Source organism: Drosophila virilis, chromosome 4 (assembly GCF_030788295.1).
Source record: "Drosophila virilis strain 15010-1051.87 chromosome 4, Dvir_AGI_RSII-ME, whole genome shotgun sequence".
NCBI classification, from domain to species: domain Eukaryota; kingdom Metazoa; phylum Arthropoda; class Insecta; order Diptera; family Drosophilidae; genus Drosophila; species Drosophila virilis.
Window position 1 is genome coordinate 10,362,632 of NC_091546.1, and position 27,167 is coordinate 10,389,798.

General features: G+C 39.3%; 3 protein-coding genes across 7 annotated transcripts in view; 2 read left to right on the forward strand and 1 right to left on the reverse strand.

The window, feature by feature from the left end:
- Positions 1–40: 40 nt before the first annotated feature.
- Positions 41–21,689, reverse strand: LOC6628441 (major facilitator superfamily domain-containing protein 6). Of its 2 annotated transcripts, XM_002052190.4 has the most exons (12): positions 20,884–21,689; positions 16,806–16,928; positions 15,963–16,126; positions 9,536–9,977; positions 8,434–8,839; positions 7,725–8,155; positions 7,500–7,644; positions 7,288–7,439; positions 6,910–7,226; positions 6,566–6,853; positions 5,088–5,195; positions 41–429 (listed from the first exon to the last, which is right to left on the reverse strand). In XM_002052190.4, the coding sequence occupies exons 1-12, from the start codon at positions 21,029–21,031 to the stop codon at positions 289–291; spliced, it is 2,865 nt and encodes a 954-aa protein (XP_002052226.2). In that variant the 5' UTR covers positions 21,032–21,689; the 3' UTR covers positions 41–288. The 2 variants fall into 2 exon arrangements, with proteins under 2 accessions (XP_002052226.2, XP_015028384.1); XM_015172898.3 differs by lacking the exon at positions 5,088–5,195.
- LOC6628442 (membrane-associated progesterone receptor component 1) lies at positions 10,385–11,612 on the forward strand. The gene has a single exon (XM_002052191.4). The coding sequence runs from the start codon at positions 10,475–10,477 to the stop codon at positions 11,153–11,155; it is 681 nt and encodes a 226-aa protein (XP_002052227.1). The 5' UTR covers positions 10,385–10,474; the 3' UTR covers positions 11,156–11,612.
- Positions 21,690–26,175: 4,486 nt separating the features above from the next.
- The window catches only part of Wdr62 (WD repeat domain 62), a 62,224-nt gene continuing 61,232 nt past the window's right edge, over positions 26,176–27,167 (forward strand). For 3 of the 4 annotated variants that reach the window (XM_032438677.2, XM_032438679.2, XM_070209475.1), the window contains exon 1: positions 26,176–26,985. The gene's annotated coding sequence lies outside the window, so the exon portion shown is untranslated. The remainder of the gene's footprint in view (positions 26,986–27,167) is intronic. The other variant, XM_070209476.1, reaches the window with a different exon arrangement.

A 27,167-nucleotide genomic window follows, 5' to 3' on the forward strand; every position in this document is an offset into this window, starting at 1 on the left:
TAAACTCTAAACATGGCATTTTAATCGAATTGCATTTAAATGTAATTGTTTTCAACGATTTTTTGTTTATTCGCATATTATAATATAACATATTCGTAACAAATGTACAACTAACAATAAATTGTTTAACATTTAAATGCCACACAAGCCGTATTCAATATCTCTCAAGTAGTGCCTATTTTATTGCTTTCATTTTTGTTGTTGTTTTTTCATTTATAATTTCAATGTGTCTTGTAATATCACTCTACGCCCCAAGTACGCATCAATTGGTTGGCTAACACAACCCATTCAATTGTCATCATCCTGCACGCTCTTCTCACAGCCAATGGACTCGGCCTTAGATGCCGCCTCCTCCAAGCAGCCAGACACAGTTGTTTTGGACGAATTCAATTCCGTTTCCTCGGGTATTACCTTGGGTCCCTCCTGATCCTGTATTTTAATAGCAAAATTTGAGTAAGTTTAAAATGATATGCCTGAATGCCATTCAGTGCGCATGCCCAATGCAATAGATATACATAAATATAGTTGTAGATCATTCATTAAATATCATTCATGCAAATATATGCTACGATTAAGTTAATTATTCATTCAATTGTGCAGTTTTAACAAGCATAAGTGAACATTTTCAATCCTAAATAATTTAAATACTTTTGATCTGCCTGAAATTTGAAGATGCAGCAGATGCAGAAAGAGGGCAAATCCCTACAACGAACTAAGACAAAAATTCTCTTCTGACTTCTTTTAAGTCAAGAGGCACATAATTATTATACCCAATACACCAAAGTGCAGATCTATATCTTTGAAATGTAAGACATTTATACAAATTGTTGGCGTCTTTTATAATATCCGATATAGGTATCCAATCGAGCTTAAACAGGTCTTCGTGTTTTTATGAAAAATTTGGTAAGGAAACTCTAAGATTTCTGCAATATATACTAATACTTTACTTCAAGTCTTAACGGAAACCTATAAAAACGCATTCACATGAACGGACGGACAATAAACACCAGCGGCAATATACGCTTTTCACTTTGTGCACGTCTAAACAAAAATATTTGCATGTTGTATTGCCAATTAAAAGCTAAAGTAAATAATAAACCAATTTCAGAACATTCAAAGTACCAACCAAAGTACTACAACAAAAACTAAAGCCAACGGAAAGCCCTTGTGAAGAGTGTAAACTAAATGCGATTTACCCGCACAAAATGTTTGTTTGTTTTAGTGCTTTTTATTGAAATTCCAGCAAGTGCTTTTTTTTTTTTACCTGCATGCTACTTTGAACTCATATCACATATGACCACACACTCTTTAGTGGCCCATAAAAAGAGTTGGAAACAGAGCGTTGCTGTTGGCTACAACCATTCGCAATATACCCTGTCCACAGTGTAATAACAGCTGAATACAGGTGGAAAAAGGACTACTCGATTATGGCGATTGCGACCTTATGGGATGTGAAAGGCAGACATGATCCAAATAAACCAGGTACAATCATTAATGTTTGGATGATATAGATTTCTCCATGGACTTATCCCATCTGGGCATTCAATGCACAAAACCCAATATACACTTGGTAATTTGTGAACAGAGTATAATGGTAGGGCTTTTGAATAAGTTTTGGCCCCAATTAAAATGTGCTCATGCCAATTTTTTAAACTTTTGAGAGCAATGTGCCAATAATACACGGACACACTGCAAATGTAAGCTTTTCTCTTGCATATCCAGATTTAGAGGGTTCATTTAACCTAATAGAGTTGTAATAAACTCTACTAATTATAATGGCTACAAAAATGTACAGGGCGGGTTTATCTGACTTGATAGAGTGTATTTTGAATCCATAGAAATCGTTGACAGTCGATTCGAGCCAGACTCGTTTTAAAGTTCAAATTTGTTCTCTTGCTTGGGCATATCAAGTTTATTTTCTGTTATCATCAATTTAGTTGATTAGTTTTATGTTCTAGAAGTTAGATAGGACAATCAATTTAGCGTACATAACACATGATTCAAGAATATTTCCAGTAGTCCCTTTTCCACTAAAATAAATAAAAAAAAATGTTACATACACACAATTGGATATCATATTTAAGCCTTGAATGTTTCGTAACTATTCAAGAATAATTATTCCATGTACTGAAGCTGCGGTAGAGAGGAAGCCCAGCTTGCATATGTGTGCATGTAAGCATTTATGCATGCATGCATGTATGCATGCATGTATGCATGCTTGAGAGTACATGTAAGCATGTATAACAGAAAGGCATTCATGGATCTTAAGTAGCGTTCGTAAAAGCCAGCAATTTATTTCGTTTGATGTAAAAAAAAATTGGCCCGCCTTTGTTTTGAAACAAAGCCTTCGCATTACCTTTGAATACTCTACAGTACGGTGCAACCGACAACCTAATACTCTGTCCACAGTGTACAAAACTATGAATTATTTATGGATATTGGTTGCAAGGTGTAAGGAAGCCTGGCCAGATGGACAGCAGGTTGGACATTTGACAAACCCGATATACTATGATGACATTTCGAAATATTTACATTACCCAGAGTTGTGCGGTTCAAGTGAATAAGTTTAAGTGCAAATGATACCGAAAATTTTTGTTTGTCAAACATGTAAAAAATGTATGTTTATATTAGCTGGAACTATAATTTATTTGCTATCCCTTTGCTTCTCTGATTGCCTGTTATTATTGCGAATAGAGACAAATTTTTTTAGCAAATATTATAATTTAAAATTAATACGTGGTTTGAACCAGTGTTCTAATCAAACAAACTTTTACTATCGTATCGAGTCGAATGTTTCAAAATAGCGTCTTAATTTTCACCTTGATTACCAATCAGTTTGTCAGTCAGTAAGCATGAACGCTATTATATATATTTTTATTTTTATTTTTATTTTTTTACTTTTGAAAATTACACATTACTTACGCTCAATTTCCCACTCACTTTTTGTACGTTGGCTTTAGGTCGTTAGGCACCAAACGCACCCTCTCGACCAGGGAAATAAAATTAGTTGGCATTCAATTTGAAAAATTCGTTTCTTGTTTGTCTTTTACATGGGTTTAACAATTCTGTTAGCTGTGTTATGCTACAATAGGTACAAGAAACTAAGACACTTTAAGCTAAATATTCTCTCCGTTTAAGTGCTATGAACAACAAAATGAGTGCAAATACATTTTGTTAAACCTGCCAATTTGACAATAAATAATTTAGAATCAGTCGAATTACGAATGTAGCCCTTTTTTATACCCTGTTCCAATTAATAGTAGAAAAGGGAATGTATGTATGAGGCAAAAGGAAACTCAGCCGACCACATGAAGTAAGTGTATAAATTTAGCACGAAGAGGAATTTTAATGAAATATGTACATAGAAATATATTGTCTCTTTTGTGTTTTGTTTTAGTTTGGTTGTGTGTAAAATTCAGTTCTATGAATGTTATGCCATTTTCAGTTGGATATTCAATTTCGCCTAGTAAAGCACTCTGGAATATAGCTCTTTTTCTTTCTTGTTTTAAATTTTTGCTACCTTGCCGTGTTTCAATTAGACATCATACCAAACGTGTGAAGCAAATGAATTAAAATTGCACTTATTAGGAAGATAGAAACAGAAGTAATAGAAAATTGAAATGATGACCCCAGATGAAACAGAAATATGTTTATTATGTGTAATGTACAATTCATACACAATTCCTCACTAAGACTTAAATTGGTGAAATAGTCTCTGGTAAATGTTTAAAAGTTCTTTGTCAAAAAAAAGTGATAACGATTAAAAGACTTATTTAATTGTGTCTGAGATGGTTGCTTCTGCCTGCTACAAATATTGGCATAAGCCCAGTATACCCCTTGGCAGGCACACTTTCAATGGGTATGAATATGGTTCTACAAACTCCAAGCTGAATTGCAATCACAGTTCCAGTGAGCAATATAATTTATTCACCAATGCTTACTACGAGATTGAAGAGTTTTATTGATCTAACCATGTCCATCTAAATTTATCTGTGTGTTTGTGTGTGCTATGCAAACAAATCCCCTAGTCTTGAAGTTATCGTAATGTGACAGCGATGACATTTAATCAGAGTCGACTAGAAAGGAAAGCAAGTGCATATGGCTGGCATTAGGTTGGCCACGTAATTTCCGATTCGTTGTCAGGTTTTCATCAACAGTTCAATTATTTGAAGACCAGTATACAACATTGACAGCTCCAGCTTCAGCTTTAGAGTCGTTGCCATCGTTTCAAATTTTGCTTCTCTTTGTTTGCACACGTTGGGGCAATGTTTTTGCTTTGCGCAAGCGGCAAATCCTCCTGCTCATTGTTGCCTTTGGAACAGCTGCTATTGTTACTTTTTGTCAATTTGAACTAAGTTGGACAACAAATCATTCGGCTTAAAAGCAAACACAATCGCAGCGAAAGAAAAATAGCAAAGCCGACATTTTCAACGCAGCCCCAGCGACCAAAGCGAGTGATGCCAAAAAATATTTATTTTCCTATTCAAATATGAAAAAGCTGTGTGCTTGAATATCTCAAAGAGGCGCAAATTTAGCATGCATTAAATCGAGGGATGCGGCAAACTCAAATACTGCTAGCAAGTGTGGCCCTTAATTTAACGTAATAAAATAATTCCCGAGTGGTTTGGCAAACGCAAAACCAACATCAATAAAAACAAATCCAAACAAAACAAAAAACAAAAACAACAAGTACCAGAACCAGAACCAGAACGAGAACTGCAAATCTAATGCAACAGCCGCCAGCTTTTCAGAGGATTTTGTGGTGCTGGGGATTCGCGCATGCCAGATCCATGATGAAATACACATATATACATATATATATATACAAACTGTGTGTGTTTGTTGTGAATAAATACTCTTGCAGAGCGAACTACAGCTTAATAAATGGACACTCAAATGGATGTTTAGCTAGATTCCAAGCCAAGGCTTCAAACGGACAATGTCAATAAAATGTAGAGTTTTTCACATGATTTACATATTTGTTCTTGGAATCCGTGTCCCACTCTGCAAGGATATCTGCGCTTCGGCTTGCCGAGCAATTGTTTCTGCTAATGCATTCATTTGGCCCATTTTGGATTGTACATTACCATTAACATAGAGCTGGGTATAACGGATAAGTCCACAGCGGGTATTGAAGTTAACAAACCACTTGGATACTTTTTCATACGGCTCGGAAAGAACGTTGATTCCACGCCCTGTTTGTTTGTGAATGGTATTTGTTGTTACATACTTATGATACAGATGCACTCGCACACTAATTCACATGCACACTCAGGCACACACACGCACACACACACACACACCCAGGCACACACATGGGCGGGGGCTGATGGTTTTGGCAAATTTATTTTGCACAAACGAAAAACCCAAACGAACTTTCGCCTCTGGTCTCGCCTGCAATTTGCAAGCGTCGCCTCCTAGCTCACGCTTCCTGCTCCCAGCTAGCTTTTGTTTCCAGCTCAGTCGAGCTCTCAGTTTGTCAGTCGGTCGGTCCACATGTCCGTCTGTCCGCCTCAGAGTGTTGTTTGTAGCCTGGAAATGCCAAGGCAAAGTTTGGCATGTTCATAAATTCATTAATTTGTTGCTCTTGCTGTTGTTATTGTTGTTTTCTGTTTTCTGTTTTTTCGTTTTTTGCGCATTTGTTGCAACCACATTTGATTTATTGAATTATGGTTGCCGAGCAGCCATAAAAGCCCGCTTGAAAGCTTTGCCAATTAATTACGAAATTAACTGCGGCCAGCAGCCAGGTATATATCATTATAAGTTTTTAATTAAACCGATGGAAAAATTATTTACCTCATTGGCAGTTGCATTCACAGGTGAAATGCGTCCGGCTGAATTTGTTGCGTTGAGCTTAGAAATCGATGGACAACAATTTGGACATGCTCTCAGAAATCAACTAGATAAGCACTCGACTGAGCAATACTCTGTTTTGGGTGTGGTTACAGCTTAAGAGACTTGTCGAAAATTGTAGTCTTGATTGTGTTAAATGATATATACTAATATACTCATTTCCGTTTAGTGAATAGAGTATCAAAAGAATAGAATCTAAGAAATGCAATTTCGAGTTCTAATTCGAACTAAACATGTCTGATAGGCGATATATCTGTATAAATGTTTGTTATTCAGAGTAGATCTAACTCTTACGGTTCAGCTAGTTTAAAGGAAAAGCAAAATAAAAAATAAAGCTGCATTCCATTCGGAGTTGGGATTCAAAGCCATTGGAGAGGAAACAACTGCCAAGCACACGAATACTGAAAAATAAACAATGCACGATAAACGATAAACGGCAAGCGGATGCAGTGCCGCAGAGCATCCGGCAAGGAACAGGAAGAGACCAGCCGGACAGCGCTGGGTATGCTAGAAAGTTATTGGCGCAACAGCTGCTAAACATTTTTAAAACTCACAAACCTGCTCACGCCAAGCCAGGGTAAAAGGCGCCACCCCCAACAGAAGTCAAAACAATTGACGACAATCATCGGAATCAGAAACATACAAACACTCACACCCTGACACTCACACACACACAGCATAGGTTGTTAGGTGGACTCGAACTGGGACTCACCTCCAAAACGACACCCTCCAGGGCGGGCTGTGAAATGTTCTTCAGATTGCTGTGATTCAATTTGGGCGCACTGTCGGCACGATTTCGTCCCAGTGATTGATTTGACGTTTTGTTATCGGCTTTGCTCAGCATCGAATTGTTGGAGGACTTGTGATTAATTTCGAGCGCCGAACGCAGTATATCCACCTTAGAGGCGCTATTGCCAATGTTCCCGTGCCGTGGCACGCCCCTCAAGGACTCCACGTTGTAGCTGCTGCGGCGCACCGATAAATGGTCATGTATATCCGCCTGATCGATAAATTGTAATTAAAAACTTGCTAGGCGAATCGTAAGCCTGGACTCACCCTCGAGCCTCTTGGCAGCGATGACAGACTGCCAATCTGATTGTACTTGATCATTAGGCTGAGGCGTTCCAGCGACATGGATGTGCCCTGCTCCTTGGTGGCGGGCTCGGTCAGCTTTTCGGTCTCGCCAGCTTCGACGGCCTCAACGTCCTCCTCGGACTCCTCTGTTGTGTGATCAAATTTGCGCAGCCAAATGAGATGCAGCAGCCCATACGCAATGCCGCCCACCACGGCAAGCAGGCCCATGTAACGGAATGCATCGCGTGTGCCAAACTGTCCGATGAGCAGGCCGCCCGTAAAGCTGCCGCTGCCGCGTCCTATGCGAATAAGAACATTCATTACATGTTGCTGGATTACATTTTGTGCTTTCAGACTTGCCCAAGCTAAAGTGAGCCATGCCGAGTACGCCAATCAGCGTGGCCAGCAAGCTTTTGGGTGCCAATATGGAGCAGTAGGTGGCAGCTGCCACCCACATCAGGTGGCAGGAGAGCGATTCCATGGCCTCGAACGGAAAGCACCACCAGGCGTTTCTGGGAGAAACTCGATGCTGCCATAAAATTAGATTACACGCACATGTCTGGCACACTTACTCGATAAACGAATAGCCCACTAGGCGTCCGGCGTGCGAAAAGAACGCAATGATAATCAAATTAACGTGTCCAAATATGCGTGTGATTTTCTCCGCACCATACAAAAATGGAATGCTGCTCACGGTGCCCACAGTAATTGTAATGCCTGGAATAGCACACACGAAGCCCATATTAACAGATGAGCTGCTCGCTGATGGCAATGAGGGCAGAATTGCGTGAACTTACCCAACAAGTAGTTAGGAGCGCCCAGCTCCTTGAGATACAAAAATAGAAAGCTCTCGATAAAGCCCCAGAAATTTCCGAGCACAAACAGAAATATTATAAAGGCAATCACGTGCGGCATTTTCAATAGATTCCATAAATCCCGAAAGACATTATCCGCCGGCAGCTTCTCGCCCAGCGGCATCATTAGCACGGACATTGTCGATATGACCAACAGCACATCGTACGTATAAAAGGCAGCCGAGTAGTCTGTGTAGCCCAATCCGCGTGACGAGTAGTCAATCATGATACCCGTAATGGGCGAGAAGATGGCCATGCCAATGCTCGAAAACAAGCGTTCACGTCCAAAGTCTCCACCGAACTTCTCAATCATCGTCAATGCAATGGGATCCATAATGGTGACTCCTGCCGACAACATGGTCGTTGCAAGAAATCTAAAAAATTAAATATGTAATTACAACTGTTTCGACTGCACAATACTCTATTTGCATTCTTCATTATGGCTAAACTGACTGAAAGATTATATTTTGATTTCAACGTATATATATATATATATATAGATACCAGATTTTCTATTCGAACTATTGCGCTCTAAGAAACTAGTTCTATGATAAATTGAATAGTGGAAAAGTCATTGGTTCAATCGCAAGCCAAGCCAGGCCGAGACGGGACATTGCTTTGAATCGTTTTAAGAGAATGTTAGCCTACGTACCGTAGTAGAAAGTATATCCAGAATATTGTGTCATCGGTTTCTTTGTAGTCAGGTGGGCAAATTTCGGGCGCATTCAACGTGAACGTGCAGCGTTGCATCAAGCACCTGACGGCCTTTGTGTTCACATAGGACATGTTGGTGCGCCTAACCAGGCCTCCGCATCGCAAATCCAGGTCGTCCATGTCAGTGAGATTGATTTGCATTTTCACAAGCCTATCCTCGCCAAAACGTTGCCTAATATCGGTGACCGTTTCGTTGTCATCTTGCTCGATTTCCATGCCCAGCTGCTCGGTGGGGTCCGCCAAATCGGGATGCATTTGCAGCATAAAGTACGTCGCATCCGCATCATCCGAATGCACCCAACTGCTGCTGGCCTTTGATTTGTCGCCCGTATTGCCCGCAGAAACTGTAAGCACCCGTATGATAAGTATGGCTGAATAGAGCTTTAACAATTACAGGCAAGCAACAAACTACAAGCCGAGTATTTAAATAGCTGCAGAGTAGTCCCGTGGTCAGCTCATTTGCCTTGTGGTATTAAAGCAAACCTTTCACATTTTAAAGTAAAATAAAAACTGCGCCAAGCTAAAGCCTAAATTCCCACGCAGTTGTGCAGTATATTTAAGTCCCAGCTCACAAATGTTTTCAAATATAAACATTATTTTCTTTTCTAATGTTTGAGATTGATTAACTACGGATGACTAGGAATATGATGAAGTAGATCGATATTGATAATATTTTGCCCCAATCCGACTGACGAAAACATATTTTAAACATAAAGTTGTCCTTCCAATCAACATATATATATATTTGTAGATTCTTCCTGTTAGTTACATTTTTCCTTTTAAGCCATATTCAATGGGTTCAGGGCATAAAAAAACACACACTTGACATGGATGCGAACACAGATATGGACAATGTTAGAGAAGAGGTCCAGGCTCTTCTGGTGTGAATGACTCGGTCGACACCAAAACTAAAGGCTAACTAGCAGCCGGAGGCAGTCGCTGCAACCGCTTGGCTCTAATGATAATAAGAGCGAAGCTGACCAATTCCGTGGTCGAAAAGGGGGACAATGGAGGGATCAACATGTAGAAGTGTCACTTACGATTAAATCCCTGCATGGACATGGCTGACAATTCCACAGCTGGCGATGAAGCAGCGCCAGAGGGTGGCTGCTGCACTTGCAAGGACAAGGCAGAAACGTTCTCCAGCGGCGGGAACATGGTCGATGACATATTAAGTGCATCTTGGTATCTGCTTCTCGTTTGTGTTGCGAATAATGCTGGTAATGACGACGCTGGCGAAGAGGTCGTCGATGTTGTTGTTGTGGTGGTCACCAAGGCTGGCTCATTCGCATTCATGCTCGGACCGAGCGTTGCCCTCGTCGTGGTCGTCCTTGTTGTGGACCTATCATACTGCGTCACATCGGAGTAAAGTTCTGGATTTACTTGCTCCTGCATCAGACAATAGTCAACGCATTGATATACAGCCAAATCCAGCTCGGGCTCTTCCGGACACTCTCTACTGGGGCAAGGTGACCACCAGACCTGCAAACGATTAACAAAACAGAACAAATTTTAACTGATTTCATTAAATATGCTAAAAATTAACAATTGACACAAGCGTTCCATTAGGCTAAGCAAATTTTCTTAAGCCCTTTAATTTGGAATCCCATTCGAGAAATATCTCGCTTAAAATAAGGTCTAAGCATGAATAAGAAGAAAAGATATCAAGATCAAAATGTGGTTCTGAGGAACAAGTATAGTACAGGGTATTGCGTGTAATAGAAACAATTCGTTGAAAGTCGAGGTCGTTTATATGAAAATATGCTGCGCATAATGTGAGACCAATTTCTTTAGATAGTATTCCGTCAGTTTTCGTTTCATTTTGGCGGCATTACGAAAATCCTCACACAACATTGCAGTAGGCATTTCAAACGAATAATTTCAGTAAATGAAAGCCAAACAGTAGTAGAGCTTACGACTAGGAGAAAACAGAAAGTACAAATTTGAACAAAAATAAAGGTTGACATCAAAATATCTCGATGTCTTCGATACCAACCAATACATGGAGTGAGCAGCTGCGTGAAGTGATCAGTTCACCATTGGGAATTGTGGCAATGACCTGCCTCGTGGGCTATATTGCCTATACGCATATGCGCCGTGAATATCCGACCTACGATGACGAGGATTACGAGAAGGAGGGGCACGTCAAGATACCGCCGCCTCTAAAGAATCTCACTCTGACCAGGGAGAAGCTCGAATACTATGATGCAAAGAATCCCAACGGCAGGTATCTGGTCGCCCTACTGGGCACCATCTACGATGTGTCCAGTGCACCACACGACTTTGGACCGAATGGCAGCTATGAGGGATTGGCTGGTACCGATATTATGTGGTACATTCGAAATACGGCCCGCTTCGAGGCTCGCGATTTCAATAGCTATCTGAACGAGTGGAAAAACATGCTCGAAGATCACTTTTATGCAGCTGGCATGCTAATACCCGACAGCAACAATGATGATTCGGACTCGGATGAAGGCACAGTTTACAATTCGGCCAACGATAAAGATGAATACAGCGAGTTCAATGCTGAAGCCGATGAAGGCGAAGAAGAGGAACTAACGGCCACAGTTTACGAGAGCTCAATTAATATGGATATGGAGGATGTTGATAAGACGATCATCGACTGGACCGAAGGAGACAAGACTATTTTGGCCATGTAGACCAGCCTTTGAGCACAGGCCCAGCATTACACTAGAACATAAATAATAATAAATATTCCCCCATTTCGTTTATCTGCATATGCAGCCATGGCTGTCCGTTGTGATTGCTCGCGTCCTCGTCCATGTCCATGTCCATGTCCATGTCCATGTCCATGTCCATGCATATATCGATTACTAATTTTAATGCGAATCGAGAAATTCAATTCCAGGACTATGAAAGACAACAGCAACCCCGTCCAGCGGTGCAATCATAAAAATGGTAATTTCCGGGCAACAACGAGTCCAAATACAAATTTCCCCAAACGGCAACCCTTGCTGGAAAAAATGCACAATAAGCCACAAAGCAAAGAACAGAAGAAACAAAGCTCAAGATGCAACAACCTTTAAAACCTTCCTTAAAATCCCTTACATGCCATTTGAAAGTACAAACAAAATATATAACTTTAAATATGTAGTATACAGTCGCCCTTCATTGTCAGACACCTGCTGCGAACACTCTTTAAACTAGTGAAAAGTTCTATTTAAAATAACTTCATTTAATACTGAGAGTCAGCAAAACAGATTGGATAACTTGCCATGTTAAGCTTAAAGGAACTTTTATTGGGAAACCCGTCCATTGCAAGTGGGAGATTTAGAAAAAGTTTCAATGAACGAAATTCGAGAAGCACGAAACAACTATCGAAGCAATATGAAAATCGACTTCAGTTTCGATTTGACCCATTTTTGAAGCTGAATACTTAAATAAATATTTTGGATGCATAGCCTAATGCATTAGACAAAGAGTAAGCTGTGCACACAAATGGCTGAAGGAATTTTCAACTGTCGGAATTGTTTTGTCTCGGTGACAACATATTTTCTGTGACCTGGCTCTTAAACGGTTGGATGAATAATTTCACACATTGCTTGACGCTGATTTATACGAGTTTATATAACAAGTTTGCAATCTAGCCGAGAGAGAGAGAGAGAGAGAGAGAGCGGACACATTGTTTTTGGCCAGACAACAGTTGAAAGCAAAGCACAAAATTAATGTTTATTTCAAATTTGCAACAAAATGTTAAACACTTAATAAACAGCTAGGTATTATTGATAGCAAAAACAACACAAATATTTGCATAGTCCCTGCTGATATTTCTCTTTGCAACTATTGACATCAGTCTACATATTGGTCATATATATCAAATTGGCAAACATATCTACTATCGAAACATTCTTAGAATATTAAAGTTCTAAATACCTAAAATAGGTCCTACCAATGTCCACGTAATCCAATAACTTACACCATTTCCATGCATTCGACTAAATAGATATCTGACTTTGTATATAGAATCTGTGTAGTATACACTTTGTAGAAGAAACTTGGCATGTTCCTAAAGCTAGCTGGGCGTGGTCTTCAGGTTCTTCTATTAGAACATTCTTGATTAAAGGCATCTTAATTGCCAGCTATGCTCTTGTGGAGGGTATTCACACTTTGGCATGAAGCGTTTAGCTGCATATATATCATTGATCAGTATCGATATTCCATCTGATCGTCTTTCCTTTTGTCAGTTTGTTAGTTGAAAATGAAGCGCTTAGCTTCCCCAAACAATTCACAATTCTCCTCAGATGTCTGCAAAATCGTAGGACACTGAATAGGGTATTTTCTGTTCGGCTTGCTGCATTCTGTCTCTCCGTCTTGTCTTAATGTATTTTATTTGCAGATCATAAATACAAATTCGATACACACCCTAACCATGTATGTGGCTAAGTGTCGAATGACTAATGCGAGAGTGTGTCGAGTGTGCGTATCTCAAAGTAGAGAATACTTTGCGCCAATTCTCATTTAGGGCAGTGCGTGCCACAGGCATTGGTTCAGGAAGAGGACCACAACGAGGCCCTTAACACGCAGGTCCATTGCGTTTCATTACGACTAACGACAACGGCTCTGTTCAACTTGCCGTATTGCAGCACACATACATGCGTGTGTGTGTGTGTGTGTGTGTGTGTGCGAGGCATACGTGTCTGTTGTCGGTGTAGTTTAAGTGCTGCAAAACGACACAAAGATAAATGTACGTGATACAAACACATGCGGAGCTGACGTGCACTCCTGTGTACCTAAGTGGATTTTTTGGCATTGCCTCCCAGCCTGGAAGTTCTTCAGTTCTGTTGTTAGTTCTGCAGTCAGTGTTTAGCTGTCACCAAGTCGAGAACTTACAATTTCCATGTGCATTCTTTTGACATTTCAATAGGAAAAGTCTCTCAGCTTTGTTTTGGGAATAATATTGAACTTGCAAAATGCTAGCAAAACATATGCCCATTAAAATGTGCTAAAAGGGTATGCATAAGCTATTCAAATATATATAATGGACAAAGAACACATTCTAATGAATAGATTTTCCAATATCGAAAGCATCGCGCATTTTGGTACTTGAGATATTAGATCGTTTATGTTTTTCCATACACATATAGTCTTTCTCTCTTTTTCTATTTGGGGAAAATCAAATGCTCCATTCAGCCTTTTTTTTAAATAAGTACAGAGTATTTTATCGTAAGCTGTACCTACAGCAAGAGTATTCTTCGAAAATTTATATTTTTCTGCGTTATTTGCTTATTTATTCTACTCGATGTTGTGGGAATGCTTTTCTTGCAGCCATGCTCTCTTAATATATAACCAGATAAAAGCGCTTTGCTGACACATAAAACACAGTTCAGTGCTTAATATTTTATTATGACAAAGGCAGCAACAGCCGGACAAATGCCAAAGGCAATAAATGCCTGAAACAACAATAACACAAAACTGTCCACATTGCCGGACTTATGAGCATAAAACACAAGAAATACAATGCATAAAAATGAAATGCCCCCAAGCAACAAATTTTTGCCAATGCCTACACATTCACATTCACAAGGTCCAAAAGGTTGGCAACCAACATTTGCCACATTCGACAGTTATTTGCCATATTCAATGATTTTACATGACACAAATTTATGCGCATGCAAAGCTCGAACCTCGAGCAAAAAGGCAATTTAAGCAGCCGAATGGTATGCAACACAAAAAGATGCAACATCTGGCACAGGGTGACCCATTACAGACAGATAATCTGCCACACACTATGCGTATGCGTAATATGGTGTGTGTGTGTGTGTGTGTGTGTGTGCGTGAGCATTTGTATGTGCCAGAAGCTGCATTTGTGTCTGCGCCAACGCGAGTCAGGCTGATGGGCTCCCAGCAATGTGTAGTCAGTCGCTTCCAAAGTTTTCCTCTCTTTCTCTCTCACACACTCTTTGTCCGCGCGGGCACAGCTAACACACACACACACACACGCACACACACACACACGCACGCACACTTACACGCCGAAGTGGAGAAGCTCAGTTGGTGTGCGTTTTATAGCTCTATGTGGGCGTGTGCCTTAGTGTACGAGTGTGTATTGATAGTGACAGCGTTATGGCGCCTCGAATAAAAGCCGGCTTTTGTGCTGCACTGCTTCTTGCTCCTCGCAAAATATATAGACATCCAGCGGGGACCGCGAGACAGACACGAAATACGTGTGCCACAATTGAATACGTGTCCGTTGCAGGGCTTTTGGATTAAGTAAAACATTTCCTAGGCAACACGAAATGAACCATATCGGACATACAATACCCATTGAAATTGGCTGAAAAAAAGGCTATAGTGAAAATGTCAATTTTTATTTATCAGCCAGGTTTATATATGTATATATATATATATTGATGATAAATATCCATAGGCGGGTAAAAACGGACCTTGTTGGTAGTCTGTGTCAGTTCATAATGCTCAGATTAAGTTGCTTTCAAAAAAAGATAAATGTGGTCAATTTCCAATTTACTTTACTGATTAGCAATGCATATATCGTGTAATATATCACATATATGCATTGCTTTCTTAGAGCCATTTCTTATGTAAGTGAATTAAATTCGAAAAATATGCAGCTGAGTTTTATACGATTTCGTAATGACTAATGAATGATGACTAATGAGTGGGGACTAATGAACAATGACTGATGAATAATGACTAATGAATAATTACGAATTACCCTATTGAAATGCCCATTGATAGTGATCAATACGTATGGAGCCTTCTCTTATGCGTCACACATTTCTTGACAAAATTACAAGAGTTTGTACCCTTTATGCGGCTTAGTTATACTTTATGTACGTGGGTGAATCGTTTTTCATAAAGTTTATAAAGCCTTGTTGCTATTAGGTCTGCCTCGTCGCAGAGGATGTGCGCCTGCTCTGCACCAGCTGCCAAACAGCAAGAAAAGTCAGTGGCGAATACCCAAAACTGTGTCCCACTTTGGCTTTGCCCAAACTATTGTCAAAATACCAAATAACAACCACGACAAGAAACCATGAAGCAGGCGCATTTAATCTACTGTGCAACAGCTGCATCAAGCCGCTTCAGGTTGCTTGCAACCTTTTGTACTACATCGTGGGTGTGTCTGTGTGTGTGTGTGTGTGTGTGTGTGCGTGTGTGTGTGTGTGTGTGTGTGTGGCAGCTAATGTGCAGCAGTCTATCAGGCTGCACTCTACATAAAAGCTAAAGCACAATTCAAGGCAGTTGCATGAATTTAGCACTTAGCTAAACATCGAACTGCGAAGCTTTTAGGAATTTAATTTTCAATTGAATTTAATGCTAACATTGATAGTTTATAGCCGAAAGAATCGTTTACGTAGACTATGTAATCCAATTTGTGTGCTTTCAAAGTAGGATTCGAGCGATTTAAGTAATTAAAGAGAAAATTTCCATCAAGACAAACCATGACAGAGTTTTGTAGTTGTGGCACTTATTGAAATGGATGCTTACCTCAGTGTCGCCGCTCTCCGGATGCCGGATTACAAATGCCGATGGGACCACTCCTGGTATCTCCTGCTGCGGTATGAAGAGCAGCGAGTGATGGAAAATTGCATTCAGTAGAAGACTCATCACAACGACTGGCTTGTATTTGCCAAATTTGTCAACGAGAAAACCTGCACCGTGACAGAGAAAAGTAGAGAAGTGGATGCCAAGTTAGAGCTCTGAATAAACGAGGTGTGTGTGTCTTTTGGCATCTGCATCTGTGGCCTGGCTAAGTGTTGCCTAAAGTGGGTAAGCTTTATCAAATATGTTGACTACAAGATGGCCCTTGCCATTGACAAACTTGCTCACAACTTAGTTACACATTGAGATGAACTGGCTCAGATGCTGGACAAATTTAATTTTAAATCATGTTCTTTCAACCTGACATCATGTGCCAGATTTGTTTACAGTGCATAAAATTAATTAATATAATATATATAAATGTGCATATAACAATATCATAATGTATGCATTGGATATTATTTCAATAAATCGACGAGAAGACTAGAAGATGCCTTCAGCCCAGCTCTATAAAGATTCTAGGAAACATTCTTGATTAACTTTGTTGTTTATGGTGTCAACTTTCTGAAATTTTGACAGCTTAAATATTTCGCCAAAATCCATGCTCTACTAAAATGTTATTCATTCTTGTCAAATATGCCTCATTTGTGTATACTATGCGAAAACCTATAATATATTATAGCCACATGCTGTAAATAAATGTATATCCGATAATTATTTAAATGTCATATTATACGTTTATCGAATAATCCAGCTGACCCAATTTTGCTTCAACCTCTATTCACTCACCTGTAATTGGAGGGCTGAGAAAAGTTGTGAACGGCAACGCCAAGTAGATAATCGCTATTTCCTCCACCGTCAGCCCAATCGATTGCATGTGTATCGTCAAATAGGGCAGCAATGATGAAGTGGCTAAATAAAAAAAGCATGAGTAATCAGAGGATTGCAGGATTTCAGTATTTAGGGTGCATAGGTTAACTGTCATAATCAGGTATAATATGATGATGTGCATAAGAGGGTATTTGTAAGCTAGGACTACCCTATTTCCATCGGCGGTGTTCAATTTCTTAAAGATTTAAAATGATTCGGGTAAACAGCTAAACAGAACTCAAATTGATGTCTAATTGTATGAGTGAAAAGTTCCGCTAGATTTGAACCGGCGACTTCACGCTTGCTAGTCCGACGCTCAGTTGAATTTTCACGCAAACTTTGATCACCATTTTTTCTACTAGAGAGACGAATTTTCCAAAAACACTTTCTTAGTGTTCGCTTTCCATCCGTAGGAAATCTCTCTCTCTCTCTCTTCAGCGTAAGATTTTCTGGTTTTCAGCTTGTCGAGTTTTCTATTTGAATTGTGTGCTACCAAAGCTGCATCAATTAAGATATTCTAGAAAGTATTGAGATAGTGAATTGGGCTAGAGGTTGGCTTGGTAGAGAAGCGGCTACTTCAATTCAAATATTTTAGGAAGGCGACGCCTTGGATCTGGATAGGACTCAAAAGTCAACTTGGCTATTGACACCAACTGGAATATATATGTTCAAGCAATTCGTCGGTGTTTTCTAGTGCCAGAACGGCGGCATAAAAGATAGTTGAATATGTCGACAAAGGCGTGAATATCAGAGCGAATAAAAACCGCATTAATACTAATATTTGCGACAATTTGACTTTAATGACATAAAACAACATGCGACCAATGGCCAAACAGAGGTCGCCTTATTATTAGATACAGACGGAACGCGGGCGATCCAAAGGAGGATGGCAAATGATCGCAAAATGTTTTTGTCATTGACCGCGAGCAGCGAAAACAGCGCACGGTCATCTGACTTGACTGGCGTTGATTTAAGTTTCAGATACATAGTTACTAGTTGAGGCGAATAAAACTAAACCTTCCTCAAGCCTAAATCACATAAGCTAGATTTATTTACAAAAGCCGCACACAGATCCAGAAGAAAACTATATATAAACTATATACATATATATATATATGTATATATATAATCTTAATTGCCACACACTGGGAAAAGCTGTGCTGTTCAACAAAAGAAGCTGCCCCATATGCAGGCGCGTGTTTGTGTAACTAAATTTATACAAATGTGTAACTCATTTTGTGCCTAATTGATTATTTCCGACCAGCCTATGCCCCCAGCTCGACAGTTCCACAGCTCCACAGTTCCACAGTTGCCAAGATCGTCGTTTCTTCTTGGGCCGAGACGCGGTTCAGGGCTGCAGCATGTTGTGATAATGAATTCACAGATTCACTGCCAGCCTAACTCGATCTTGTATTGTAGGTAAAACTGCGGTAGTTGTGTGTGCTCTTTATACTCTGTTTGTAAATACCAATCGAGCATATTTTTGTTTTGTGTTCCCTGAACCCAGCTGAACCATTGATGCACTCGATCGCAGTCTAGCTCCACATGATAAATGTATTCTTGCATATCTTTGATGAATATGAATAATTATGGAAATAAGAGCACATATTTCCACTAAGAATAAGGCATGAACTATCCAAAAAGGAGCTAGCCAAATGTAAATCCGTATAAACTATATAAGAATCTACATATCACAGCCTGTGTCTAACTCTTATAACTAAATCGAACGACAAAAAAAAACATGCACAAGGTAAACGAGCATATTTTTTAAATTTTAAACTCTAGCTTTTGTAGTTTGCCAGATCGACCTGTTCTTACAGATAGTCAATGGGTCTTGGCAAGATCTACTCGGCTTGGCGTTCCTATCGAGAGCATATGGTAGATGGGTCGGAGATGATTTCTTTTGCCAATTAGACACATTTCAAAATTTCACATTTCTAAACTTATTCTTTTCAACTTATTTAACTTATTATACTGAAAGTAAAGTAATGCCAAGTCGTTTCTATCCACGAAGAGATACATCTTGTGTTAGCTTAACTATTACAGTACTCCCTCCTAAATAATCGCAACATCAAACATCTTAATTAATCTGTAATTTACTTAATCTGGATTTAAATGAGTTCTGATGAATATGGTATATGGTAAAAATTCGTCAGTTGGTGCATGGATAATTGTGCCTCGCCATATTCTGGCCTATCTAAGGACTATGTTTCGCTTAGCCAGGCGCAAATCCTTGATCTGGCAAAGGCAGCTGTCCGAACCTCTTTGCACCTCAATTCCCAAGATGAGATCAGCTACCTGCAGCTTTCGCAGCCGCACATGAAACTACTAAGGCATCCATGGCCAGATAATAGCTGTCTAAAGTGAGCATCTTTATCTAATCGTATTTCTTGCGAGGCACGTCGGGAAATCTGATAAACACCATCTTCAGTGAGCTTTCCCGTTTGTTAAAATATCCCTGAATTGTGTCTGATTCAATGGCCAACTTGTCAATGGGCATCATTCCTGCGTTGACCAAAGCCTCGCGCAAGTTCGTCCTTAACGCGTGACTGACCCCCAAATGTGTGTGTGTGTGCGTGTGTGTGTAGACATGTATGTGTGTGCAAGTCAAGTGCAACATTCGCAGAGTATATTGACATATTTTAAAAATCAGTGCACACATGTGATGAAAGTATATTATATTTATTTGATAATTTGTGCTCTTTCGATCTACGTCTGATAAAATGTTAAGATGTATGTATCTATATCTGGCTCAACAAGGGGATGCCCCGCACAGTGTGACATATGTAGTTGATTAGTGCATATTTCTAATTAGATTTCGGACTGGAGGGAGTATTGCCATTATCGCATTCATTAAAAGATATTTCGTAATCTATCTCAACGCGTATTCCATCACATCTCAATCGCCTACCTCCAACTGGTGACAGCTTCTCAATCTCATCACGAGTATTATGTTTCTTCTTCAAATTAAATGTGATTGCGCAAGCTCTAGGCCAAAAACTCATTACTGCTTGCATTAGGAAATGTTCTTTATATGAAAGGAGCTAACAATGATTATATAAATTAAGGTAATTTAGTTAAGTGCTCAATGTCTTGCAAGCATTTCACATTTGTAATCATCTTCGGAGCTGGTCATAATAAAATTTTGTTGCATAACATAAGAGACATACGAGTAATTTATATTCTTGATCATCACAAATGAAACTTATTCATTGTTTTCTATTGAAAAAGAAATCGCTTTAAGCTTTGAAGCACGTAAGCATATCAAGCTTATATTTATGTCCTAATATAAAGATCCTATATAAAGATCGGACTATAAGCACCGAACCTTTTTAAGTTTCCATTTGTAATATTGTGAAGCTTATTAGAACAGGTTGCCTTTAAGACTAAAGCGCTATCTTGTTAAATTTAAGAATTTTCGAATACTTTATAAATAAAATTTTTATAAATATGACATTATCTTCAAAAATGTTTTCCAAATAAGTCGAAATTCGCATTATGAAGCTCTGGAGGCTATAAAATATTTAAATTATTTTAACTTTCATGTGAACTAGCTTAAATTATTTCATTGAATTCAATAGACAAAGTGAAGAAAACTAAGGAGAAAAACATAATTATCAAAATTTTCCAATGCATATAGAATTCATGCTACAGACAGATGATATAAACTTAACGATTTACAATTTGTTTTTAATTTGAGTAACCGACTAGCAAAAAGCAATTAAAATTAATCTACTCCGAATCTTTGCGCCTCGTTTTTATCATAAACAACATAATTGTCATAATTGGTTAAGCCGTCGCATAACAAGTCGGATAACCGTTATCAGCAATAAAAAAAAAAAAACAAATGCTCACATGCTTTCTCGAATTGACAAGAAGCTAATTGGACGTCACGTTTGCTTTTGGTTTGGTTCCTGCTCCCGCTCCATTTATAATTGGTTTTTAATGAGAGGGTCTTAAAAGAGTGTGCGTGTGTGTGTGTGCTATCAGTACTCACCTCCATACATGACAAACAGCGTTATCTTGAGCATAATCAAATTGGGATTAATGCCGTGTCGCTGACAGAATTCACCAAAGTGCGACAATTCAACTTTCTCGGTGCGGGTGGCCTCGGTGACCGTCTCCTCGCTGGCCATTTTCACCATACTTCAATTTAACCACACGCACACAATGCACCGCCGTTACTCTAACAAAGTTGCCTGGCTCTCGGTTTGAAGTTCGTCTCAATGAAATGCAGCGACGCCGACGGCTGACGCAGCGTCTCAGTCTGAGTTTCTCGGTCAGACGGCACTGGGACACACAAACACAGGCGCAGGTACGCAAAGCTCACACATACAGCACACACATGCACTAAGGCGCGCTCAAAGTTAATAGGCTCGCGTGTGCGAGTGTGTGTGTGTGTGACAGAGTTTTCTTATGATTTTGATTAAATCCAATTGAAATTTGAGATAATAAACGTCGCACAAAGTTCTTCTTGCTTTTACTTTAGATATTTGAATGTATATATATATATTTTTTTTTTCGAAATTTGCGCCTTACTTTTTACATTTTGTCTCACTGTAAAATTCAACACGAATTAGCAATTTTCACACATTTAAATCAAGCTTAATTGCTCCACATTTAATTATTAATATTCTTTTCTTTGCAACACTTCAAGGTGTTCCCCGGGGAAATTGCGCTCGAACCAGCTCTATTGCCTGTTGCATGGCGTATACTCGTTCAATAAGCCAACAGGTGAATTGTACTCGGACTTTTCGCTGCGCGTTTTTTAACTTTCACAGTCGCCGTTCGCACCGAGACTGAGTCTGGGCAATCTCTTATCGAGCCAGCCATAGATCTGTGCATGCACTATGCTTAGTATATATCTTTGCAATCTCCAGACCCCAGACCCCAGTCCCCAGACCCCATACCCCAATCTAGGCAGGCTTGCCCGAAGAGCAGACGACAACGATGAGATTCTAACTTAAATTGGAGCAGTTGCCGTATTAGTGACAGCTCATGAGATACTCTTCCGCTCTCTGCTGATGTTTTTGTTGATGCGAACACGACAGATGAGATCCCAAAAGATAATGTCGCTTGTTTTTTTTTTTTTTATGAGCGACGACTGACGTGTGCAACAATGTCAAACAGAGTGACATGCCGCCAGCAGAGAGATTATGGATAGGCCAAGGTTTACCTGGAGGTGTGATGCCAGCAACTTTACAGTTCGGAATTTGACTCTTAACTAGGAGCTGGCAGATCAACAGAGCCGAGGCATGCGGTACGTATGGGGTTCTTGAGATATTAGCCAGATATTAACAATGAAACAATGACGTCTAATGCATTAGTGCTATTTTCTTTACCCATAAGGTGCAATTAGGCAAGTTTTGATGGGTGTCTCTCTTAGAAGATTTTAAAGGTACAAAATTACAATTGCTAATTGCTTTTCACTTTTCAATTTATGTTTTAAACTCCTTACGAGAAAACACAGCTAATGCTCATCAGCCGTATTCATAGGCCTCTTCGTAGGTTGACAAGGATTCCAAAAGTTGATTTTCAACTGGCGTTTGGCGAATCGCAATCTTTGCACACGAAAATTGCCGCTGAGCCGAAAAAGTTTTAATCATTTCGTTGAAAAACTGTTCACAATAGAAAAACACGCAGCGTATTCCTGCCGAGCTGTAGAAAATGGAAAACTCAACTGTGCCCAGCCAATTATGCGACCGTGACCATAACCATTGACACTTACAGAAAAACAGTCGCAACAACAACAACAACAAGACAACAATTAGATGATATATCGATATAGCTCGCATTGATTGATATGCGCGGCAGGTGCTTATCAGTCTGATAGACTATTACCGCCTGGTAACACGACCACGTGTTCACTTTATAAGTCTGCTCAGTCCAAAAGCTGCCGGGTTGGCTTATGTGCATGCCACTTACGGCATAACATGCATGTTATCTTTAACATCTAGACTGTCCTTGATAATAATTAAAAAAAGGATCTACAGAACCATAATACTTATACTTATTTAATTAACTTCCTGATTCTTCAATTCATGACAATAATCCACTTAAGTTGATCAAAGATAAGCTGGGTTCAATGTATTCAATGTGTGTGCACCTCAGCTCATAACATGCATGTTATCTTTAACATCTAGGTTTTTTACAGAAAGAATCTACAGAGGATTAACAGAGGGTTGACATCCTAATTCTTATTAATTTTGTAAATTCTTAACTATAGATGAACAAAGATAAGCTGGGTTCAATGTATGCCGTTTGGCGACGAATAACCTTTACGCACTGCCCGATGCTCTGTCAGCCCTTAACGATGGCATCATAAAACCTCTCGAAACAGAACGGACAGACAGGAGCTATCTTTGATTACACGATGTATTTTTAGCGACCCCTATAAAATGTGTATATACTTAGTATAGAATATGATTTACGGGCAGAAGGCAAACACACATTGTAAAACGCCATACGTAAGCAAATTTAACTAGAGACGGACTGTTATCACGATCATTTTCGTTATCATTATCAGATAAAACCAGGTGGATGAGCAAGATGCTGCAGAAGCCCCAGATCGCATTAGTTGAATTCATTTCAAAAGCATTACGCAAAAAAGTCAAACAGGAAAATTGCAGATAGACTTTGCTTTCGAGCTTAAGGAGCTCTAAATATATCTGCAACTATTATAAAATGTGGGAAATGAAAAATATACTCTAGAATATAGCTCTTTCTCGAGGCACATACTGCCCGTCCATTTCTAATCAATCTAAGCTGTTTCGTAGCTCTATTTCAATTTCGATGTCGATTCTTTAGATTTATTTATGTTCAAGCACGAGGCTAATGATTGAATCTTACAAATATAAAGCATATTACAGCCGTAGGAATAATCCAGAAAATGTGAACCCTAACCAAATAGCTTCTATGCCAAGAAGCAAATTTACTCTTACCAAATTATTTTCCTTACAAGACTTTAACTTTAGACTATTAGACTATCTAGTAAGTCATTAGCCTCTAGGCTGAATAATTAATGAAACGAAAAAGCTTAATTGAAACAGATAAGTTCGGTTGTTAAGTCAAAAATGAAGTTGATTTCGTCGGTGCTTTATTTATCAAACATAATTCTATGTATCTGGAGCGTACTGGAATATGTTTGCAACCGGAAGCCAAAAGAAAGAAAAATATTTAATATATTGTTATCTATAAAAGTTACCAAGGTGACACTGCACAGTCGAGCTAAGCCCCGCCAGCTTTTGCCTCCCCCAAATCAAGTAGGGGCAAAGTAGCATCCCCGGACCGTTACATATTTTTACTCCAAAAACGGAAACTATTTATGTTTCAATTGATTCAAATTTGAATTTACTGCTCTTGATAAATGCGTAAGCTGAGTCAACAGGTCTAAGAATGCGTTAACAGCAACGCAAAATTGCTCAACAGTCAAATACATGTTAGAAATCGCAAAGCGCAAATTTTGCAAAAATCAAATGTTGTTTGTTTACATTTTGATTTGTTTGGCTTCGAAATTTGGGATATATGAAATTTAAGAACCTAAGAGATATCCTCTGGAAATCTATGCAAACAAAGATATTCAAGAATTCATTGTGTCAGCAATTTGCATTAACAAATACTTGCTTAACATTGTCTAAAAAAAATTTAAGGCAATATGGTGTCAACCTCTTATATATTATGCATTTATTTTTCCCACATAAAGTAAATATCGCTTATTCATTATTTTGTTTTTATTATATAAAACTTAACAGTTTGGTTCTTGAGAATATATGATATTTTCATGTAACACAAAATGTAAGCAAACAGAAAAAAAGGTGGCAACATTGTTTTAAAAATTAACAAGCTGGCAACACTTGCGCATGTTTGCTCACATTTCAAAATGAATTCCCGAGAAGTTGACGCGTTTTTGGCGATGCAGGCACAATTATGCACTTTGCTGCAACAGAGGCAGAATTTGCAAGGACAAGAGCAGCTGCCTCATTGGCATCAACAGACTTACAAAAGCAAAAACTATCTTCTAAAAGCCAAGCAGAGTCAAGAGCTACATCAGGAAATAGCGGCATTAAAAAATAGAATAAACCAGCAACAACAGCAGATAAAAACAATGCAGGCGCGTATGAAAAAAATGGAAGAGAATGTTAGCCGACTGACTGCAATCTTAGCCGATGCAGCATCTGTAGCCTCCGAAGCCGTCAATTCCATGGATGCAGCTCCCGAGCCGTTTAAATTTTGGAATGGAACATCAGGACCGTTCAATTAATGTATTACAATAAACACAAAGACTTTTCTTTAATTACACTGACATGGCGTCTTCTTTTCACCCGCATATGAAAAAGCGCTCAATAAAAAATGGATGCCACGGCGCAGAAAAGGCGCAATACTTCGCAATACACACACACACATGTACACACATACATAAAGAGCACCGTTATTTTGGAACCTGCCAGCTGAGAATGCTTGCCTAAGACAACATAAACGCGACAACTTGTAACTGTAAATGCATATTTGATCATGGCGAAGAAACATTCCGTTAGTTGTTAAACGGAGTTCGTTTCCATTCGGTGTCAATAGGTGGTGCACGAGGCGCGGCAGAGCAGTTTTCCGCGCAAAAACAATAGATTCATAATTTTATATAGAAACCATAATTTGGTGATCAATGTGATGTTAATAGTTTTACTGTACTTTCCATAGTACAAGGCTCTGGGTATCTTCTGTATTCGATTCATTATGAATTCAGATTATTAAAGCACGTACAAAACGGCACCTATATGTCAAATTTTGATATCTGTTTCTAGCAGAAGATTTAAAATTGAATATTAAATTCATATCCGTCAGCTTTTCATAGGTATCAAAGATTTCCTTTTTGGTAACAACATACTTAAGACGCCATCTATTGTTTCAAATATCATTTTACGCTACGTGCTTGTTTTCGGAAACGCGAGTGCTGTTTATATATTTCAGCTTCTGTCAGATGCCGTTGAGTGCGTTTTTAGCAAAGAACAATACCAACAATTTACGTATCACATAATTATATGAAAAAAAAACCTAAGTTTCTTAAAAAATGCGCTATCAGACGTGTGCCTATATTACAAATTTTGAGGTTTACAGCTTTAATGCATCCTCAGACGACTAGAATTGAATACTATTAATTATTTTAGAAGTTCGGAGCGCCTTTGCATTGTATTTATTGTGTCCAAACAATAATTGCCTAAAAAATACCAGAATACCATCATTTGCTTTGCGGTATTTTTCAATTTGCTCGATGGGGTCATATTTGGTTTGTTTTCGAACTTGTTGTTGTTTTGACGCCGAAGAATCAGCACGTCGGGACGCGGTTGTTATAAAAAATTAATTAATTACGAGAAAAAGTGTGTGCACAGGCGACAAAGCGCCAGATAAGAGCCCATTAAGCATTATCTAAGCATGGAAAGTAAGCACAACCCCCAGATTAGATAGAAAGCAAATCAAAATAAAGTCTGTAAAAAAAGCTGCAACTGAAGCCATCCGCCAGTCGCCGCGTGCAAAAAAAGAAAATACAAAATTACAAAGAAGAAGAAGAAGAGGAGGAGTAGAGAAGCAAAGTGCCAGGTGCCAGCGTCCGCATCGTTTGTTTGTCTCTCGTGTGTCTGCGCTTCGTGTCGTCTGTGTGTGCGTGTGTGTGCTTGTATGAGAGTGTTTGATAGTGGAAGCCTTTGCACGTGTGTGTGTGTGTGTGTGTGTGAGCTCTTGTTGTAAGTGCACCTGCCTGCCTTGGAGAACTTACACCCCGCGCCCGCAATAGCACAGACGAGACTGCAACATCAACAAGAAATTTCGCTGACCAGCGCCGCGTGTGTGTGCGCGCGTGTGTGTGTGTGTGTTTGTGCGTGAAAATGTCATTGTCAGTGGCGACGCTGACGTCGCAGTTAAATAAAGATAAAAGATAAAAAAAAAATAAAAGTGAATCAAAATCAAAGAAGACGTTGCCGTCAGTGCATCTGTATAAGAGAGCAGAGAGCGTAGCTTTGATCCGTCTAACTGTTGTTACACTCAACGTCGCAGCAGTTGCCACTCAATTTAACGTCCAGTTACAACAACAATTTTGTTCCTGCTGCAAGAGGTAAGTGTCTGTGCCGTTAATTGGCACAATTCTGACACAGTTTTTAGTTAATCAATGAACGGCATTTTGGGGTTGAAATTCCTTTGGATGCTGTGGATGATGTGTCGAAATTTCTCAAGCCCAACAAGAGCCTCTTTTTGGGGGCGGCAAAGTCTGTTGGGGTGGTTTTTGTTATTGCGCGC

Coding starts and splice junctions, on each gene's coding strand:
- LOC6628442 (XM_002052191.4), top strand. CDS start 10,475: ATGTCTTCGATACCAACCAATACATGGAGTGAGCAGCTGCGTGAAGTG.
- LOC6628441 (XM_002052190.4), bottom strand. CDS start 21,031: ATGGTGAAAATGGCCAGCGAGGAGACGGTCACCGAGGCCACCCGCACC. Junction 8,840..9,535: donor GTCCATGCAGGGATTTAATC/GTAAGTGACACT, acceptor GGGTGCTTACAG/TTTCTGCGGGCAATACGGGC. Junction 7,645..7,724: donor CGCTCCTAACTACTTGTTGG/GTAAGTTCACGC, acceptor GTGCTATTCCAG/GCATTACAATTACTGTGGGC.